This window comes from Chenopodium album, chromosome 14, assembly GCF_948465745.1.
Source record: "Chenopodium album chromosome 14, dcCheAlbu1.1, whole genome shotgun sequence".
Lineage (NCBI taxonomy): Eukaryota > Viridiplantae > Streptophyta > Magnoliopsida > Caryophyllales > Amaranthaceae > Chenopodium > Chenopodium album.
The window spans coordinates 37,431,013-37,453,573 of record NC_137847.1 but is presented as its reverse complement, the minus strand read 5'-3'; the positions used below and the strand labels follow the sequence as shown (position 1 = coordinate 37,453,573).

General features: G+C 36.1%; 1 protein-coding gene across 1 annotated transcript; it reads left to right on the top strand.

The window, feature by feature from the left end:
• The first annotated feature begins 5,081 nt into the window (after positions 1-5,081).
• LOC145579202 (protein BIIDXI-like) lies at positions 5,082-11,083 on the top strand. Its single transcript, XM_081636449.1, has 3 exons — positions 5,082-5,466; positions 9,041-9,550; positions 10,326-11,083. Exons 1-3 carry the CDS (start codon positions 5,391-5,393, stop codon positions 10,910-10,912), a joined length of 1,173 nt encoding a protein of 390 aa, XP_081492575.1. The 5' UTR covers positions 5,082-5,390; the 3' UTR covers positions 10,913-11,083.
• The last annotated feature ends 11,478 nt before the right edge of the window (positions 11,084-22,561 follow it).

The window sequence follows — 22,561 nt, the reverse complement described above, 5'->3', positions numbered from 1 at the left end:
GAGTGGCTACTGGCAAATTAAAATGGAAGAAAATAGCATTCCATTTAACTGCATTTAGCGCCCCTCAAGGGCATTATGAATGGTTAGTAATGCCTTTTGGATTAAAAAATGCTCCACAAATATTTCAGAGAAGAATGGATAATATTTTTAGAGGACTTCATCATTGTTGTTTGATCTATATAGATGATATTGTAATATTCTCAAAAGATTTAGAGCAACATAAGAATGATCTTAAAGCGGTAACTAAAAAATGTGCTGAGCATGGTATAATCCTTGGAAAAGATAAATGTGTTTATGCTAAACAAGAAATTGAATTTCTAGGATTAGACATTAAAGCAGGACAAATAATATTGCAAAAGCATATTTTGGAAAAAATTGAAAAATTCCTAGATAAAATTAAGATAGAAACTAATTAGAAAGATTTCTAGGATGTTTAACCTATGCTTCTGATTTCATAGAAAATCTTGCTCTATTAAGAAAACCATTACAACAAAAACTCAAGAAAGAAATAACTTGGAACTGGAAGGAAAGTGATTCCAAAATTATTCAAGATTTAAAAGCTATGTGTAAATATCTTCCTGTACTAACACTACCTAGTAGTGAAGATGATTTAATCCTTTAAACAGGTGCTAGTAATGAGCACTGGAGTGCTATGTTAAAAATCAAAGAAGGAGAAAGACTCTGCAGATATAGCAGTGGAAGTTTTAATAAAGCTGAGTTAAATTATCCTACCATGCAAAAGGAAATTCTTGCAGTCATTAGATGGATCGAGAAGTTCTTAATCTTCTTAGCCCTTAAACAGTTCTTAATAAGAACAGAATACAAAGGCATACTCGGTTTTGTTAAAAAGAATCTGTCTAATATGCAAGCTCAAGGGAGACTCATGGGTTGGCAATTATGGCTTAACCAATTCTCTTTTACTGTTGAACATAAACAGGGATCGAAGAATTCTTTAGCCGATAGTCTAACTAGAGAATTAACTAATGGCGAAGAAGCACAAGACATCAGAAAAACTTCCTCCCCGTCAACTAGAAAAGATGGAGGTAGAGAGAAAAACACTTATTGAAGAAACTGATAAAGCAATGGAGCGGGTTTCACCCTTCACTTGGGCCTTGATGGAGGCCATGATTGTTTCATCAAAAAGAAGATCTCGAGATGGTTTAATTAAAAGTTGTCATGTAGCAGTTCGGAGGTTCCTAATGTACAAAGTGATGGTCATTATCCTGCGACTCATTCCTGATATTCAGGATATAATACTAAATAAAATAAAAGATAACAATTTTAGGTTCTGGTATGATTTAGTTGTATCAAGGTCATACAAGATGTATGATGTCTATGATATATGGGGAAGTAGAATAATATTCAACACCAATTCCAGAGTGGGTGATGTGTCAATTCATCCACATTCACTGGAATGGAGGGCACCATATGTGGTGGAGCACTACAGAGCTTGAGATTATGGATTGGTTCATAGTATTGTACCATTTCATGATAATAATACTATGTTCTTCGAGAAGCCCACGAAATTCCAGAAGTATGTTTTTAGGAGAATTTATGAAGCAACAAGATGTAAAGGAAGAATTGAACAAGTCCAAGTGCAAAGTGCAAACATTGAAATGGTTGAAGGAAAAGTTAACTCTCCACATTTCCTAATCATGTTTGAAGACGTTCATCACAAAATCAAAGATCCAATCTGTATCTAGCAGAGATGAGTAAAAGATCCTACGGAGGTAAGAGCTTATGAATTTTTCTATATTGCTCAGTATCTTAACCAGTTCTCAGCGATAAAGGAAGAACCACCAGTCATAATACATGTGGGAAATACTACTATAGTAGCACCAGAATGGTTAAGAAATTATTTAGAAGGAGTATTACATGGTGAATCAGTGTATGATTATCTCGAACAAGTTGAAGCTGGGAGATATTTATCCTTAGAGGGAAAATAGCACCTATTGGAGATCTTTGTCATATGGTATGAATCCTATGCTGCCAAATGTGTGATGGATCTAGGTATAAAAGAAGACAACCAAATGTATGTCCATTATGAAGATAGTAAGGACAGCAAAGGTGGTCTACAAGATATGATGGAGCCTTAAGCCCACACCAACAATAATGTATTCTACTTTTACTGTTGTAGCACGTTTTATTTATTTTAAAAAATCTTTAGAAAAGCAGTGAACGATATTCACTTGTTGAGTCATGGTTTTCTGTAAGCCATAGAAAGTGTCGATAAGCTTTGTGAGCTTCCCCTAAATAAAGGGCATTATGCAAAGAAGTGAAGGCAGAGTTGGAAGAGTTAGCTAGAGAATTCTTCTAAAAGCATTAGAGAGTCCTCTAGAGAAAAATATTCACCTTAAGATAAAGATTGGTTCTCCATCTCTCTTAAAGTAGAGAAAACTCTAGTTCAGCTTATGTTTGTTTAAGTTTTTAGTTTGTATGTTCGTTATAATATATGAGTGTTGTAATATTTTCAAATTAAATAAAAGTTTCGTTCAAGAAGGGAACGTTATCCCCTTGAACCTTATATATCAAATGAGTTATCTTTTTGTTTAAGAAGTTCCATCATAAACACAGTAAGGATTGTTTAATGGAAAAATTGTCACCATTAATTCCAACTTTGCCTCGTCCGCCAATATTAATCCCAACTTTCGTTTATTCACTATCACTCCCAACTTTGCACCCCATTAATTTCTATTGCACCCAACCAGTCATCTAACTTGGTGTAGTAGGTTACTAGACACGTGTCAACACGTGATAGGTTAAAAAAAATTTAAATAAAATAAAATAAAAATTCAAAAAAAAAAAAATTAAAACCCTAACCCCTACCCCAGCAGGTGGCGGCCCCTGTCACCTTCGGTAGGCGGCAGCCCCTGCTGATCCCGACAGGAGGCAGCCCCTGCTGTTTCTGGCGGGTGGCAGCCCCTGCCATTTCCGTTTCCGCCGCTACCCTCTCCCTTGCCGTTTAAAGTCCTCAGCTCCTCCTTCCTTCCCCGCCGTTTCCGCCCCCTTCCCCTTCGTTTCCGCCCTCTAATCCCTTCCCCGTCGAAATCTAACCACGTCCCTCCCATCCCAGCTTATTTCCGCCACTTCCTTGTCAAAATCCGACCATAACCCTCTTATCCCTTTCCTATTCCGACATCCTTCCACCCTTCTCCCACCGTTTTCGCCCCTTGCATTCACTTTCCCGTTCAATTCCGACCATCCTAATGCCTTCTCCATCGAAATCCGGCCTCCCCTCCTTTCTCCTCCCCGATTCCGGCTGCCATTAACGGTGGCTGCAGTTAAGGATGGCTGCCGTTTTGGTTGGTTTTTTTTTTTAAAATTTTGTTTTTTTATTTGACCAATCACGTAGTGACACGTGTGCAAATAAATATAACACACAAATGTTAACCTTATTAACCGGTTGTAAGTAAGTTGGGTGCAATAGAAATTAATGGGGTGCAAAGTTGGGAGTGATAGTGAATAAACAAAAGTTGTGATTAATATTGGCGAACGAGGCAAAGTTGGGATTAATGGTGGGAATTTTTCCTAGTTTAATTAGAGATTACGATCTAAGGTAGGAACGAAATAGATATGTGTTGTGCTTGATCTAAGGAAGACAGGGTTGGGGTTAGCTACCTTGGTAAAGTCGGAAGCTCAGAACGCCGAAAGTTTCATTGTCGACTAAGTTCAGGTATTGGTCAAAACTCTCTAGTTAAAGAATTATTGAAACATGGTGGGTTGTTAAACTGTTAAAATAATTTATTGATGTATAAGTAGTAGAGTTGTGATAACTAGTACCGTTAAAAATCATTAATCAAGAAACAAGTGAACAATAATTGATATTAATATATAAATAGGTTCGTTAGTATCGAAAGATATACCAGTAAGGTGTTCGTTAGTATTAAAAGAAATATCACTTACGAGCTCGTTGGTATTAAAGAAGAGTACCAACTAGGTTGTTCTTGGTTGTTGTTGGTATATCATCGACATTAAAATCAATACCAAACCATTAACGACAAAAGTGTCGGTTAAAGTACAAGTGGACCGTACTTGGTAAAGTCCAAGAGGACTCAAGTAGGTAGAGACCAAGAAAAGCTCTACTACAATCCGGAGGGAATGTAACGTTACTTAGGGCATGCTTGGATTGGGGGTAATAAAAGTCAAACTTGAAAAAACAAAATTAATTATAGGTGTTGTTGTAGAAGACATGATGCTTACAAATGAAATAAGCTAGTTGTGCCATGAGGAAAAGAGAGAGATGGAGAAATTATTACTCTCATAATGAGGGTAATAGTTACCCACCCACCCCCTAGTGTAATTATTACGCCTAAAATGAGAGTATTGATTCCTCTTTCTTCACCTCATACCATGCCATCACTACATAATTTTCTTTATAATCACACTATTACTATCTCCTTCTTTCCTATTTTCACATTCATTTTGTTTAGGTTGACTTTTATTACCCTAGTAATACATTTCCTCTAATCCAAGCATGCCTTAAGACATTTTCTAGGCAACGACAAACGGTTAAGTCTCGGCGCATAGCGCCTATTGATTTCAGCGTATATAGGATGACAATTTTGCAATTAAAAAGTACTATTCAGATAACTTATACTTTAGTGGTACATTATACATGCATAATGATACATAATGGTACATTATAATGTACCACTAGAGAGTCATCTTTTTCCATAAGTTGAAACATATAAGATGGTAAAAAGTACCACTACAATCGTAATTGTCCATAAAAAATAATATTCAGACAACTTATAATTTAGTGGTACATTATATATGCATAATGGTACATAATAGTACACTTTTAAAAGCAAAAATTGAATCAGTAAAAATTACTTCCTTACCTTTCTATTTACGTAGGTCGCCCATAGTCGCTGTGCGCCTAGACTCACTCACGACAAACATGATAGCTGTCAAAAAATGTCGTATTCATTCGTGCACCGGGACCCATTCCCCAAGAAGCCAAGAGGGTATAACCCCGCAAGTAGGTCCCAATTGTGAAAACACTGTCACTCAAAAAATTTTACCTTTAAATATTATTATTCATAATATTAATAATATTGTTCCACCGAAAAAATTATCGTCATTCATCAACTTCGAAAGTGGGAACACTAATACCAACTTTCAACTTTTCCTTTGTGTTCATTCATTCATCAGCTCGAGAAAACCCCTAAAACAAAATCCTTTTTCAAACCCATTTTTAAATTAATCCCAAAAACATAATAAAAAACACAAAAATGAAAAAAGTTATTCTTAAACCCTTTACTTAAAGTTGATTAATTAAACAATAATCATAATACTGGTCATTAAGCATGGAATCTTTGATAAGATAAAAGGACACTCTTTTTGCCCCATTTTTTTTCTCACTCTTCTCCTGCCGCTCACTACTCAAAATGGCACTTACAACTGGTTGTGCTGCTGCTATTCTTCTTTTCTTGGTTGCTAATTTTGCTTCAGCTATCGAAGATGGTACGCCTTTCTAATCCTCTGTTTTTTGCAATTTTCTGCTTTCAATAAGTTCTTAGCATTTTTAATGGTGAAGATCTACTCTTATATAAGCTGGATAACAATGTATACAATGAGTGTTCGGAAATGGTTGTCGTGTATACTATTTTAGAATGTTGGGAATATATGTCAAGTCTGGTGACATTTCTTAATGGCTATTGTTGCATTTGTTTATGTTTTAATTTCGGACCACATTGTGCTCAAATGGGGTAGTATGTAATTATGTATTTTAGAGCTTTTGAGTTTCCGATTTTCAGTCTAGAAATGTGGCAACATTTTAATTAAATTGTTAAGGTGCTTAATTTCCTCTGTTATTGTTTATAATGTGAGAAATTTTGTTGGAGTATCATATCATTTGACAATGGTTGGTGCTTGTTGTGGTCTAATTGCTGAGACCTTGTGTTTTCCCTGTCCTATTTTACACGTCCTTTGGATGATAATAGTCTGACCTTTCTCTAACGAGAAATTATTGCATAGTCCAAAACCAATACTCCGGATTTTGTGTAAATTGTGTCATTGTTGTTGATATCAATTTATCATATGGTGTGTGTAAATTGTGTCATTCTGGTTGATATTTTGTCATGTCTAATTTTATCTGTATTACATAGTTTTGGACCACCACATTGTACGGAGTAGTTCGACTAATATCATATTAACTCAAGCTAGTACATAACTGCTTCCTCAAAATGTCCATCATGTTACATAATAAGATTGTATTGGTATAAATTTTTCAAATTCTAATTTATAATTTTTACAGTTGTCTAGATTATTTAGGCATTGATAGTTTTGATACAACTTGATAGTAGTGGATTGACCAACTTGTTTGTAATACTATGCTTAACTATTGAAGAGCCAAAACTTTTCACATCATAGTACAAGTCAAACAAAACATTACTGTAGGATGCGAGCAATACTCTGTTGTGTGTCATGTGTGATGATATCTCAGCTGATGGAAGTGATTTTTGTCGTAAAATTTCAAACTAAGTGGACCATGTATAAATTTTCAATCTTGGATTAGTGATAAAAGTTTTAAGTGTCCTGTCAAGTTAGCTAAAAGTCTAAAACCGTGTTTACTTGGGAGATCGTTAATTGTTATGACTAATTGTTACTTCTTATTGTACATTTCTTGATTAACGTTACTCACTGCAACTTCGTCTGAAACACAACGAGTCACGTAGACATGCTCATAGAACATTATAGTAGGGCATAACTTAACTTAATGCCCCAAATGTTCTTACTCGCTTCTTCATCTGTGTTGAGTCCAAATATTATTGTACTTCTGGTAAGATCTGATTTTGCTCGGAAGTTGAGGATAACACAATAGAGGAAGAGAGTCTAGAGACTGATTCAAATGAAGGACATTTAGCCGAGTATGACAAGATTAGTTGGGTGTCAAGTAGAAGATTAGTTGAGGGAATAACAAGACTGGTAGGCATAAAACCTTTTCCTGCATGATCAAATTTGTTCGGGTAGTCTTCATCACACTCACATCAACGCGTTTAAATTTTGAAAGTTGAAAAATCAAATTCTTAAAGATTGTAGGACCATAAAGAGTCATAGTATAGCTTAGAATCTCGTTTGGTGATTCTTTTCACCCATAAATGGGAAGTTAGTGATGCATTATTGCAAAGTGATCATAAATGTTGATGTCAATTGCATTTCCATTTTAACCTCGTAGAACACTAAAATCCTTAAGTTTCAATGTAGCTGTCAATTGCATTTCTTTCTATATAACAGTAGTAAAGAATCTAAGTACTTTGTAATTGACTTTCGCAACCTTCTTTGAAGGGCAACAGAGAGTGGTTGCATATCCTTCAATGTTTTTGTGGTCCAAAACTGAAAACTTCAAAGTGTTTGATTCACCTAATCATGAAGTTACATTCGAGTCATAAATTTTGACATGTCAATTTACCAAAGTTGCCTCTAGAGGACTTCAAAGTATGTACAAAGGCATAAAAGAATTTGCAGACATGACCTTTGGTTCCAGTCCAATGTACTTTGCATTAAACATTTTGATATGATATTAGTACTAGCACAAGACTTTAAAAATCTTCGAGTTGAATCAGCTGTTACATGCCATGTTAAGCACGGTTGTGTTGGTTGTTGACTTGTTGCTCATATACTAGTAACTAAAGAGTACATGCCATCAATAGTAGCATGAAATTATTGTTACCAATCTAATGATGGTAAAGCTGTTGTTTTTTTTTTCCTGATACTCCATATGTTTTTGATGATAGAGTTGGAAAAGTAAGATAAATGTGAGTTTGTATGCAATTTTTCATGTTGCAGTTCAATTATTTCTACATTTCCTTATCCTTATATTTTACCCCGGGCCTTGCCTGTGTAACTAGATCAAGTTGCTGAAGTTGGTCTTTAAGGGGGTCTATCGTATATTCTCCTTAATACTACTTCCGTTATTAAAAATTCTCCGTAAGTGTTAAGAATGTTTAGAAATGAACAACAAAACATTAAGTGTTACGGAATAAGAACTTTCAAGTAGTGAGGTGCGAACAATTTATAGAATAGGCTCCCTTTTTCGAGAAATGAGACTTTTTCGGCCTTAATTTCTTGCTCGATTTTGATTTTCTTCAGTGATATGGATTGGAAATAGATTTGGGCTCTCGACCGCTAAGCCGTAGGCCCAAAAGTGCTGAAAAATAAAGAAGGCAAACAGAAAATAGTAGAGTTCCCGCCAAAGTTATAGGCGATTATCTTTAACAATGATGAACAACACAGTAAAGGGCAAGTCTCTTTCCCTAAAGAGCCGATAAAAACAAAGGTTGTTATGGAGATTCGAGTACCTTTTAAGCGGAAATTAGATGATGAACTAGCTTTAGTTTGTCCAATAAAATCAAATAAAATTAAATGATGAAGTAAGTTAATGGTCAATGACAGGCAGAAAAACGGGGAATGAGTTTACGACTATGGGACCAACACTGGTCCCATACGCCTTGATCTGTACGGCACTATCATATCACTTTTCTGTCTGAATTCCATGCTTCTAATACATTAATTAATTGTTATACACTCGAGTGTACCATCTAATATGGGATATTGTATGTATTTACTCCTAATTTGCTCAAATGCTTTCTTGTTCTCACTTCTCAGTTCTCACTATTGAAAAGTATTGCTAGTATACCTAGAGTTTTGGAGCTAAGGGTGATGAGTAAAAGATATTATACTATTTCTAAATCATTGCAAATAATTTAAAATGGAGATAGTATAAGATAAAAATCTGACTATTATCTCCGGTTTATATTTGTCAAACTTATAAATAATTAATATTTAGAAACACTCCAATACTCCATAACGTATTAAGATAAATTTACACATTTTACACTGCATTTTACACATAAACTGTGATAGTTCTAGAAAAAGTTGTGAATGATGTCAATATTCTAACGGTACAGAAAGAAATAATTTGTAAAATATTAGTTGTGACAATTGACAAATTTTCCTTAACACAAAGTATTTATGTAAATCAAGTATGATCAACATATACTTAAATCAAATTAACCCATTAATTTAAATTTGATAGGTCTATTAGTAAATGGAGATTTCGAGACCCCACCAGCAGGAGGATTCCTAAGCACAAACGACGGCATAGTAGACGGGCCCACAACAATTCCAGGCTGGCAATCAAACGGCACAGTAGAGCTAGTCTCATCAGGTCAAAAACAAGGTGCTATGATCCTAATAATCCCAGGAGGAACACACGCCGTCCGATTAGGCAACGAAGCTCAAATCACGCAAGATCTAAAGGTCGAGAAAGGCTCAGTCTATGCTGTTACATTCAGTGCTGCTCGTACTTGTGCACAACTTGAGTCACTTAATGTATCTGTTGTCCCTACTCGAGCATCCTCAGCCGTTGATCTTCAGACTGTGTATACTGATCAAGGGTGGGATTCGTATGCTTGGGCTTTTGAAGCTGATGATGAAGATGTTAAGTTGGTGTTGATGAATACTGGTATGGAAGAGGACCCCACTTGTGGACCTATTATTGATGATGTTGCTATTAAGAAGATGTTTGTTCCTGATAAGCCCAAAGGTATGTTTAATTTTGCTTTAGCTTTTTTTACTTTTTTGCATGCACTTTACTCACTTGATCAGGCCCAAAGGTTTCTCCGTTTCTTTGAGGACTTTAACAAAAAAAAAAAAAAAAAAAAAAAAAAGAGCTTGCTTGATTTTGAACATTAACACGGAGTATTTATTGATTTTAAAATAAATATTAAAATAAATTTTTATAAATAATCAATCAGTCATAACCTTAATCCCATAAATATGGTTAGGTATATGGACTCAAAGTGATTATTTCTTTTTCTCTCTAAATAAACAATAATACTACGAAATAGATTAGCTACTCATTTTGTCTCTAAATAATGAATTAACACATTTGTCACTACACCGTTTATATTTTTAGTGTTTAATATGAAATATTGATTTTAAAAATATATAAATTGCGAGGATTTCTCACTAATGCAACAACATTATACTTAGTAATAGAAATAGAGTATAAAACATATTTTTGGACCTCGACCGTAAGCTTAACCTTTTGGTTGAATTGGTCCCGCTTTGTATATAGTATTTCGTATACAAATTTTTATTCCAAGTTATTGATCACTTTGAATTAAGCCTTCAAGTTTAGTCCTATATTATTTGTCACTTGGATATATTACTGTATATTAGTATGGCATGTATAGTACGGAGAACGATTCTCTTTCAACTCAATCTTTTGTTCACAACTTCACAAGGGAAAGTATTTTATTTCGAAACAGAGGAATTACAAAATCATTGCATTTCTTAACATTTTTTTTTGCTTACAGGTAACGTAGTGCTCAATGGCGATTTTGAAGAAGGTCCATGGCTGTTCAAGAACGAGTCCCTCGGCATCCTTATTCCAACCAATCTCGACGAGGAAACCACTCCATTACCAGGCTGGATTGTCGAATCAAACCGTGCAGTTCGATACGTGGATTCATACCACTTTGATGTTCCAGAGGGAAAGAGAGCCATTGAACTCTTATCAGGAAAAGAAGGCATCATATCACAAATGGTTGAGACGACACCAAAAAAAGAATACACCCTAAGCTTCTCAATGGGACAAGGCGGAGATAAGTGCAAAGAGCCCCTAGCTATCATGGCATTTGCCGGGGATCAAGCACAAAACTTCCATTACACACCCGACTCCAACTCTACCTTCCGTCAAGAGGGCCTCAACTTCACTGCCAAGGCTGACAGGACCAGGATTGCCTTCTATAGTGTGTACTACAACACGCAGACTGATCATATGAGCTCTCTTTGCGGTCCTATGTTGGACGATGTAAAGGTGTGGGGAGCTTCTGGTTCTTCCAAAATTGGTGTTGGAATGTTTGGTCTTGGGTTTTGGATTGTTGTCCTCATTTTGGTCTAGATTTTAGTTCAGAGTTTAGTTATTAAGTGGGGTGTTATTTATAAATATATATGTACGGTTATGAGAAGGTTGTAACTTTTCGATCTATAGCGAAGGCTATTAGATAACAGCTGCTAGTGATAAATATGTAAGCTTTGATTATATATATAGTTTTAGTGAGTCCTATATTAATCCATCAAGTTGAAGTTAGATTATTGTACACTAGTTAGTAGTTACCCTTTCCACCACGAATTGAATGGTGCTGAGCTGATTAAACTTGCTACCACTCGTATCAATTTTATCTTCTCGACAGTATATCAGGGGCAACCAGGCAGCAATGACTACTGGTACCATATAACAGCAAGCGCAGAAAACACAAACTTCTTCCTCACCTTAGTCAGTCATTAAAGGTGAACCATCTTCCCAATCTCTTCCGTCGACCAGCATGAATCTGATATTTACAGATTACAAGTCCTGCCACATAGCAGGCAATCAAAGCTGCTACTAATGCTTGCTTGGAACAAATTTTCCTTTTCTTCTAAGGTTCAAAGTAGTAAACCATGCGATAAAAGCATGCTTAGAAGTATTAAATCTATTCCGAACCCAGGTTTATAGTCGTTCTAGACAAAAACCCTTAAACAATTTAACTTAAATTGAAACATATTAATAAGATCAAATACTTTTTCCCAAAATCCGTATTACAACCAATAATTTGGGATTGTAATTTGACCAGTTATTTAAAAGCTTATGTAAATTGCTAAGGTAATTTCAAAGTTAGAATATGATTTCTTTAAATAATACTTGTAATATTTCTAGTTGAATCAATGGGCCTACAAGCAGGGAAAAGAACAATTCTTTTTGGATGTTATATAAGAGAAATAAAAAGGAGGTATAGAATCCAAGAACTCAAAATAACAATTGTAATCACTTTAACCACTAGACCACCACATTTATCATTATTTACTTACAAATTGATTATAACTTCTTTTTTTTTCTTCTTAAAAAGTGGGGGACAAGTGGACAATTGTCCCTTTGTACCCACCTAGCTCCGCCAGTGTAACACGTAGTTTCTTTAGTAAAAAAAAGACCGGAATAAAGGAGGGGGTGGTGATACCTACTGGTTTTGAGTTTGGGGTGATTTTTTTTTTTAATTTCGTAAAAAAAAATGGTTAATTAGGAAAGTGGTTTTTTTTTTTTTTTTTTAACAAATTTTCCTATGATATTGTTAAGGGAATATATTTTGTTTCCTATTTTATGAGCGTAAGTTTTGTACAAATAGGTCAAATACTCAACCTATTATTTATATTTAAAAAAAAAACCCTCAACTTATTTTAATTATTTGGTGCACTACAGTCGTCTAAAACTGACCCGACCTAAACCGGCAATGATTTGAACCTGATCTGTACCCGAACAATGGGGTGAAACTAGTGACCTGTAACCCGACTTAAAGTTAACTGACAATCGATTTAATCCAATACTTAATGACCTAAACCCGAACCTTCACCCGACCTGATAGTAACCGCCAACCGATTTAATCTGACCCGACAATAATCCGAACCCAAACTAGTACCTGACCCAATTAGAAGCTAAAAAAGGTTATAACCCAATACAACCTGTTATGGACCTTAGTCAAGGAAGGTTAAATAAAATTTTATATACCTTTTGTTTAGCTTATATATTGGTACAATTCTGTAAATCCTTAATCCTTAACAACATATTGGGTTCATCTTATATACCTTTTGTTCTCTATTACTTCGTATATAGGTTTAATAAAATCTTGATAATGCTTATCAAATTGTGAAAGGCATAATTATATTGGTTTAACTTGACCACATCGATATTTATTCAAATTGAACTTGAACCAAGAATGATCAACTTTAAGATTTTCCGACCAAAAAATATTCTGATCCAACCCTAACTGAAACCCGAATATACTATCTATTAATCCGCCCAATCCCAGCTCAACACAACTCAAAACTAAAATTGATCCTGATCTGAATTTGACTCGAATCGAAGCTGACCTACACCCGAAAGGGTGAACGACCCGTAATAACCTGAACTGAAATTTACCCGACCCAAACCTGAACCTGATTTGAGGCTAAATTGACCCAACATAACCTGATCCTGATTTGACCCGATCCAAACCCGACTTAAATACCCGAATTGACAGCTCTAGTACTACAAATCGATTAATGATAATCAAGTCATACTCTCTACCATAAATTTGTCACTCTCTTTCATTGAAGCATCTTTTGAGGTAAGTCTTTCTTGAAGAAACGAATATCAATTTCCTAAGATAGATTTTTGAACTATTGCATATATTACTCAAGTTATTAAAGATTGTAAGGAGCAGTTTTGTTGCTAGAATTTTTCAATTCAGCGGAAGAGTTGTGTTTGTATAACCCTTCAATGTTAGTAGAGGTGTCCACGTACTGTGCAGATTGTGCGAGCTGGGTCAAGGTTAGGTGGGTCGTGGGTTGGGGTTTCATGAAACACGACACGACCCATGTAGGGTAGGGTGGGCCGAGTTGTGTGTTAATTGGGTAAGAGAAATTTGACACACTAGGGTTGGGTTCGGGGGGCCAAATAGATTGTTGGTGGGTCGAGCTGGGTTCATGGGTTAGACGGGTCATGGGTGGGTTGAGCTGGGTTCATGGGTTAGGTGGGTTTGTAGGGTGGGTTGAGATAGGTCGGAGGGTGGGTCGAGCCGGGTTTGTGGGTTGGGTGGGTTAGGGTTGGGTGGGTTTGTGGGTTTGGGTTGATCTGGGTTCGTGGGTTAGGGCCAAGTGGGCCTAATGGCTAAGTGGATTGTGTGGGTCAAATGTCCAAGTTTGTTTTTTTTAATAGTTTTGAATTTTTATTTTGAAATAATATTTTACACATATTTATTTTTAAGGTTGTTTAATTACAATTTGATAGCTTGCTTTTAATTAAGATGCTTATGTATCCTTATATCACAAAATAAGAAATCAAACCCAACATAGTTCTTATAATTCTAAAAGCTATTCCAAACCTTCAGCTTTGACATCGGGGTCAAGAATAGCAACGCATAAATAATTGAGAATTCATTAAAATAAGTATGTCACTTACGTTTCATGCTATCAAGAACGAGACGAAGTCATCAATTTTCATATGCTTTTCAATGGTGTGAACAACTTTAACACACTCCAATATGACTAAATGAATGTTAGGCTCATATATATAAGAAAAAGTATGAGATACATTGTCAAAAGCATTTTAAACAGCACGAACAAAAGAGACATTAGTCCAATGACTTTCGATTATTAACTCACTAGGATCAACACAAGTCTCGTTGTAAAGTTGGGTCAAAATGTCACGATACTTTATAGCTTCATTCAACAAATTGAAAGTAGAATAACAACGGGTAGGGGTGTCAATAGACCATTGTCTTTTCTTAAGACCTCACTTTTTACACATAGTCATGTACTTCCATCTAATTGAGGAAGTAATCCTAATTCATTTTATAACAGTTCGATCTAAATGGGTTCAGCAATGGTTGCAAGTCACTGAGACCTCTTGAACAGAAAAATTCAAAATATGTGCACAACTTCTAACATGCAAGAGATTACTACCCAACAACAAATTCAACTTAGAGTCATTTTTCAAATAGTCAATATACATTGTGTTTGCAATTACATTTTCAAGAGACAAAGAAAAAACTTTACCATTCAAGTGAAATTCTTTTAAACAATCCATAATACGAACTTTGATGTTTAACCGGTATTCCTTTCTTCCATAGCTTGAAAACAAAGTATACATTTTTGAATAAACCAATCATCATCCAACAAATGAGCAGTAATGCAAAGAAAAGGTTTGTCAAAACAAAAAGTCCATGTATCACTTGTAAAACTAACACGACCATTAAAAGTACAAAACAATTCAATCAAACCACTTCTATACTTATAATAAGAAGTTTGTGTGGGTCGTGCGGGTTGGGTTGGTAGGCCATGCATGCGGGTTAGGTGGGTCATGCGTGCGGGGTGGGCTGAGTTGTGGGCCGTGCGGGTTGGGCGTGTAAGGTGGGTTGGGCCGTGCGAGCTGGGTCGGGTTGGGTGGGTAGAATAAATGGGTCAAAATGGGTTGTGCGAGTTGGGCCGAATCAAACGGGTCAAAACGAGCTGGGTCGAAGTGGGTTGTATATAAACCTGATTGTGTCTCCCCAAAAACCAAACCCAGTGATGAATGCCTTTCACGTCATTGATTATCGAATGAGGTGAAATGTGAAAGAGTCTTGTGATGCATCTTAATAAAAATATTTATTTCTTTTTTCAAAAATATTTCTTTTCGTATCTTATTTATGGAAAATGTCCAGTCCAATTTAGTTTGGTTCATGATATGGGTCCAATAATAGTGTAGTTGGATGGGGCCTGAGAAAAGATTTCCAATGATATATTATAAGGCTAATTCCGATTAATAATGAGGAAGTTATGACCAAAATATTAAATTGGGCTCAAAATGATTTTAAATGGCCCAATGATCAAGTGGAGGGCCCAATGATCAAGTGGAGGGCCCATTAATTATCATTCCTAAATTTATTAGGATTTACTTTTATTTTCTAGAATGATCTAGGAGGTTATTTTAAATTCTAATAGAATTAGGATTAATAATTACTCCCTCCGTCCCAAATTACTCGCAACGGTTTGACTTTTTGCACTATTCACACATTTCACTTTGACCATTTTTTTTAGCTATTATATGAAAGTCAATGTAATCATGTAAGATGTTGTTGGGTCTATTTTAATGTACGGTTTCTTAATATAAACTTTTTATAACTTATTTAAATATATAATAAAAGATATTAATGGTCAAACATGTACATCGGCAAGCGTGTCCAGTCAAAATGTTGTAAGTAAAATGGGACAGAGGGAGTATATTTTTATATTATTTAGAAAAGATAAAGAATTAAATTTGAAATAAAACAAGTGTTTTGGAAAGATAAAGCTGATTTTAATTAAGATAATTACGAAGTCTAATTACCTAATTATATTAGGGAAAGGACTCCGTACAAGATTTTTTTATCCTGGTTGCACCATGGCGCTGCGAGGAGCCTATCACGTCACGATAGGCCTATCGCATTGCGATAGGGTCTGTCGCGTCGCGATAGCCCTATCACATCGCAATAGCTCTATCGCATTGCGACAAGGGATGTTTTACTTCGAGTCAAATTCTGACTCTTTTCTAAGCGTTACGGATGTTTTCTCTATAAATAGGGGCGTTATTTCCCCATTTTCAATCATCAACAATCATCTAATTCTATTCTCTTCTCTCTTTAAGCTAGAAGCTTATTCTTTCTCCCTTTTTCTAAGTCTCCCCTTTTCAAAATACAATACCGCATTCACGAGTGTTAGACGCCCTTAACCAAGCTCGAAGTTGCCTTCGCCCTAGACGTGAACGGTTGATAATTTCTGAGGTTTTGGTCCCAAATCATTATTTCAATTATTTAAATTAATTGTTTGATTTAATACTTTCCTTAAAGTTATTAACGTGTGTATTGTTTTGATAGAAAGAGATACGAGGCAACAAAGTAAGTAATTTTATTGTTTTATTTTGTAGAAAGCATGTTTAGATTATTATAATTCCTAGTATCATGTTAGGATGTTTTTAATGCTTTCTAGTATCATGCTTAGGTTGCTTCCTATTTTCTTTCTATCATGCTAGTATCATGTTAGGTCTAAAGCTTTGATCTTTATTGTTTAGTGACATGCTAGGATTTGTTATTAATCTAGTTAGTATCATGCCTAGGATCTTGCTAATATTGTTATGCTTTATTGAGATTGTTATTATGATGATTGTTGTTATTATGTTGCTTGATATATTATTGTTATTGCTTGATCACGCCCTCTCTTGCAAGTTTAAAGGGAATTTGTACTTGAAATCACGCTTAATAAGATAATTAATAATTTTATTTAGGCTAATGTGATTTTAATTCAAGTGATCGCCAATAATAGTTTTGTTTGTGCATTAATATTCAACTAACATAGATTAAACATGTTTAGGGTTAATATATTGATTGTATGTTAGTCAGAAAGCGCATATGAATATGAGAAGAATAAATTAGAGGCCTATTTAGGGTAGGTTCAATCTCTTTTAGGTTGGATTTGTACCTTCATCCCCGAATATCCAGTCATGGTTCAGGACCACTATGGAGTTAGTGATGAGCGTCGTTTATGGCGCTCAAAAGCATAAGATTTAGGTTCATTTTCTTTATTTTCTTTCATCATTTTCATATAATTCTTTTAGTTTTATTTGATTTTCCATTTTTATAATTCACTTTAGTTCTCGATTGGTTTTTACCATTTTTTCATATTTTTAGTTGATAATTCATAATTTTAGTTTTAGTTTTACCTTACTACGCTTCCTCTCTTTGCTTTATTTGTGTTTTGTAGGTGAATAATCAAGTCAATTTGCTCATTTTGGGACTGCCATGTTCGCGGGCATCATCTCGAGTGCATTGATGATGGGGATGCTCGGGAGCGCGAAGTTTGATCAAGCAAGCGAAGGAGCCAAAGCCTATGCATCGCACAGGGGTGCGCTCGTGCGGCACAGGGGTGCATGCTCGCAGACCCAGCTGTGCGCGCGCGCGGCTGGGCAGTGCGTGCGCACGGCCTGTGCGGCCCTCTTCGCTCAATTTTTCTTATTTATAGCTTTTGACTTTCTTTTTGGAGGACGACTTAACTTTGTACTAGAGAGAGAATTTTTTCCAGAAATAGTAGAGAGAGAAAGTAGAGAGAGAAGCTTAAGATTTACTTGTTTGTACTTGAATTTGATCTTAGATTTCAATTTGATCTTGAAATTCCTTCTTCAATTCAATGAATGTTTGTAAGATTTCTTTCCCTTGATTTACTTTTATTGCAATTCCTTCTAGTTTCTTGGATTTGATTGAGATTACATTCCTTATTTTAGAATTTGTTGATTGATTGATTTTCTTTGATTTAGCTTTAAATGAATATGAATTTGATTGAATTTGTTTTGTTTCTTAATTTCACCATGTTTAGTGAGTAGATTAGTTGCTAGGGAGAAGGGGAAGCATGCTTGATTGATGATTTTTGCTAGTTGATGATGCTAAATTTATTTGAATGGTGCAATTAAATTGGTTGACATAGTTGTGCATGTGATTAATTAGATTAGGAGTGATCAACCTATAAGATTAATCTAGATTGCATTGCAATTTTCAATGACATGAACCCTTGATTTGAGAATTGCTTTAATTGATTGAATTTGATTGTGATTTTCCTAGCTAGCCATTCATAGTGAACCCTAGCTTGGCTTATAGGAGATAGCCCTTGAATTCCTTTGATTGCAACTATTGTTTATCCTTTGCAATGTTTGAATTGATTGAGTGATCCTTTAATTAGCATAATCATTGAGCTTGCATGTGGAACCTATATCCCTAGTGTTTAGTATATTGAATTTCTTGATTCATCTAGATTTCTTGATACCTTAGTTACCAACCGCATCTTCCCACAAGCTTCGAAGTAGCTTGACCTAGGCTATAGCTTACACCTATTCATTCCCTTGGGTTCGACCCTTGACTTACCATATACTCGTATTAGGTTGGTCGAGTGTTTATCAATTTTCTTTGGCTCTAGGAAAGGGTAGAGAACGACCTACATTTTCCTCGTGTCAGTTAGCGATCTCATGGATTGTGAAGGGGTGTAACCTTCACCCTGTGAACAGTTTACAAGTTCCTAAAACTTGTTGGCGACTCTTTTGCTCTAGCTTCCTTCCCTTTGGATGTTACCATGCTTAAGTGTATGATCACAGTGGAGCTCAAGTGTGGGATGCTTGAAATATTCCCTACAGTTTTTTGGCGACTCCACTGGGGAGGATTTCTATTTTAATTCCTAAAATTTATTTTGGCAATAATTTAGAATGAGTGGACGAGACTCAAAAAGTTCTAAGTATTCATCTGCGTAATTTTGATTGACATTATTGGCATAAGCATAAAAAGGTCCGCATTGGATAGACCATCCGTAATGCGTCAAAACATAGGATTTTTACACGTAGGAAATTTGGGAAATATATTTCACAACTAGAATCGAAAAAACACTGCGAAAACTGGAAAATTCTAAGAACAAAGAGAGCTGATGCGGCATGTAGGAACTAGCGCTGAGAAAATAATGCCCATTGCAGCGCGATGGCTCTGTCGCGACGCGACAGGGCTATCGTCTTGCGATGGTCCCTGTTGTCTCGCGCAAAGTTCTTCCAATACCGAGGCAGAAATCTACGTTCTTCCTTTGACCGGTTCTAGTATTGTTCGCTCGGTTTTACTTCCTGATTGAGTTTTTCTCACTTTTCTGAACCCCATATGTGTTCTACATATGGCCATAACCCTCTAGGAATTAACGCTCCATCTACCCAATCAAACGCTCATTGCAACGAAGGGTACATCCAAGTTTGTGAATTCACCAAACCATGGAAACAAGTTTAACTTGTGGGGTCCCATCCATACGCGCCAACCCTTCTAAAGGTAAGGCTTCCGCGCAATGCATCCGGACTCATAACCATGGACCCTCTTTGACTAACCCCTTATCCTTGAACTTTAGAGAACTAGAGCCATGGTTAGGTTGCAAACTCATTGCATCATATTGTGCTTACTTGACTATTTGTGCATTCTTGCTTGTGCATAATCTATATGTGTTTACACTAACCGTTTGTTTGACTTGTGTATAAGTCTAAATAAACTAATTAATGACTATATAGGACTTTGCTTAATTAATTAATTAATATGGTTAATTTAAACCTAATAAATTGACTAAATCTGACTTAGTATGACTATAGGCTTGTCCTTTTTAGGTAGAATACTGGATACAGGCCCAGATTGACGTTTCAGTAATGACGCGAAGGTTTGACTTGTGGCGCAACACGAAAGTATCCTTCGCAACACGAAAGTATCCTTCGCAACACGATAACATCATCGCCCCGTGATGGATCTGGCGTATCGCGACAGTTCTGTTGCTTCGGCGATGGTTCAATTTTCTGCCTGAGTCCTCACGCCGAGTTTAATTAATCAGTTTATTAATAACTAAAGCTTTATTTAGTCCTTATTTATGTCTAGGAACATAGTCCCATGGCCTTACACAAGTGTCAAAACATGCCATTTTCACTCACCTTTTTAAGCACACACTTTGTATATATGTTCACCATGACCATGTCTAGAAAGTCTTGTGTGCGCGTGTTTTCCGTCATTTTTTTAGGGGGGGGGGGGTAAGTCGGATCTTAATCCTCCAAACACTCCCAAAATCGTTTGAACCCATACATAATTCCCAAAAATATTTGAACCCATACATGATTCCCAAAAATATTTGAACCCAATAAGTCAAAGTCAATTTGAGTCAAGTCATTAAGTCAAAATAGTTTAATATTTACAGCACTTGGTCAAGAAAGGAAGGGCGACTAATCAAAGACAACACTTTCATCCAAGTCTTACTTTTTGACAAACCGTTTAGACAAAGAAGAAAGGCTAAGAAGAAAATGGCAACCCAAGAAGAAGTTAATGAGCTAAGACAGAACATGGCTAGTTTAACTGAGATGTTCAAAAATCTCGCTCTCTAAGTCAATGACCCTGCGAAACAACAACAGCTTGAGCAAATGGAAGAGAGCTTGAGCAAAATCTCCAATGACTACAAGTTCTAAGGCATTAGCTCACTAGGGGTCTCTAAGGACAAGGAACTTCTTCCGCAGAAGTTCAATGCCAACGACATCCCTAAGTTCAAACTAACTGATAACCCTTACTTTCATTTAAGAGCCTTTGAGACAATAATGAACATTAAGGGGATTGATAAGAAAGCTTTCCACTCGTTGTTCTCATTATCTTTAGAAACCGTTTGTCAACAATGGTTCTTCTCCCTTGATAAGGAGAAAATCTCCTCTTGGGATTCTCTAACAAACGCTTTCATTGATAGATACAAATGCAACATTCAAGTTGAAACTGACCATAAAGAACTTGAGATGTTGAAACAAAAAGAGAACGAAGGATTCACTTCCTTTTTCAATAAGTGGAGGGAAACTTCCGCTAAAATGGTAGAGGTTCCTACTGAAAAGGAATCTGTGAGGTTTTTTTTTATCAAGAACCTCCAAGAAAAGTACTCAAAGCATCTAAAATACCAAAGCAACTTAAGTACTTTCAAGGCCGTCTATGACATGGGAATTGATATTGAAGACGACCTTGCGAAACAAAAGGCTGCTAGCAACTCTAACAGTGGCTGGAAAGGAAAGAAGAACGACAATCCTTCTTCTTCCAAAATCACCTACTCAAACAATGTTAGCACTGTTAACTTAAACGAGGTCCTAGCCATGAACAATCAAGGACAAAAGAAGCCATTTAGGAGAAACTTCACACCTATTGGCACGAGTTATGATACATCATTCGACCGTCTTCATGCTAAAGATCTTATAACTCCTATAACCCCAACACAAATTGAAAGTACCATCAAGGCAGGGGCCATTTCACTGAGAACTGTTGGAAGTTAAAAGAAGCTATTCAAGAATTAATTGATAGCAATAAACTCCCATTGCCTCCTGTAAGTAAGAAGCCAAGTACCAATAGTTCTCCACTTTCAGACTCCTTGGCGATTTTTGATAAGGAAGGCCATGCTGATCCATCGCTCCTCATTAAAAAGAAACTCATGCTATCGAAGAAGAGGAGGAAACCTTTTTCGATGCCATGAGTAATTTTCCCTCAGGAGAACAACCGGCCACTAAAGTGGAGGTATGTCTTCTCATAAACATCATGAGGGAAGCAATAGACATATGTCACGAGGTCCTCGACCATACAAAGTTGGTACAAAGTAAGTGTGCCATTGAAAAAATAAGGCCTACAAAGACTACTGAAAGAAAACCATTTACTCTCAAAGTAGTTGAAACACCCAAAAGGAGTAACAAGGTATATACACCTATTAGGACTTCTTATGCGAACAAGTTTCAAATGCACTTCGAGAATGGGAAGATCAAACCTCTCGAGCCAAGACCATTTAAATCGTTGAAAAGGAAAGATAGGTTCTATTGTTCATATCATCAATCAGAGGACATACCATAGAGTACTGTTTTAAATTCAAGGACCTAGTCCAAGGATTAATTGACAGTAAGAAATTGGTTCAAATTCAACCAGAAAAAGATGTTAGCATCAATGGAGTGTGGGACAGTGATGATGAGGACGTCTACCTCAAAGATATAGAAGAAACTTCACTCTCCTCAATTTATCCGGTTGATGATATTTGGGATGAAGAGGATTCCCCTATCAATGTCCTCACGAGATCAGGGAGAATGCAACCTCCCATCACAACGCAACCTATTCTACCACTCAACAAGTTGCCATACCAATCATAGAAGACAACGATGTTGTCAAACAACTAAAAAAGACTAAGGTCGAGATGAACGTATGGAAACTATTAGCTACATCCCACGAACATAGGCTCGCAGTAATGGATGCTTTAGCTAAAGTAGTAATAGACTCAGAAACCACTCTTAAGGGGTTGGCTAACTTCCTTACAAGTGATCTTCCTAGCCCAATCAATCTAATCACCTTTTTAGACAAAGATTTACCTCCTGAAGGTGATAAACATAATAAAGCCTTGAACCTCACAGTAGTGTGCAAACGAATGAACGTTCCAATGACCCTTGTAGATAATGGATAGGCAATTAATGTTT

Excerpts from the sequence above, each read along its gene's own strand:
- LOC145579202 (XM_081636449.1), top strand. The coding sequence starts at position 5,391 with ATGGCACTTACAACTGGTTGTGCTGCTGCTATTCTTCTTTTCTTGGTT. Across the intron at positions 5,467-9,040 it reads TGCTTCAGCTATCGAAGATG|GTCTATTAGTAAATGGAGAT; the intron begins GTACGCCTTTCT and ends TAAATTTGATAG. Across the intron at positions 9,551-10,325 it reads TGTTCCTGATAAGCCCAAAG|GTAACGTAGTGCTCAATGGC; the intron begins GTATGTTTAATT and ends TTTTGCTTACAG.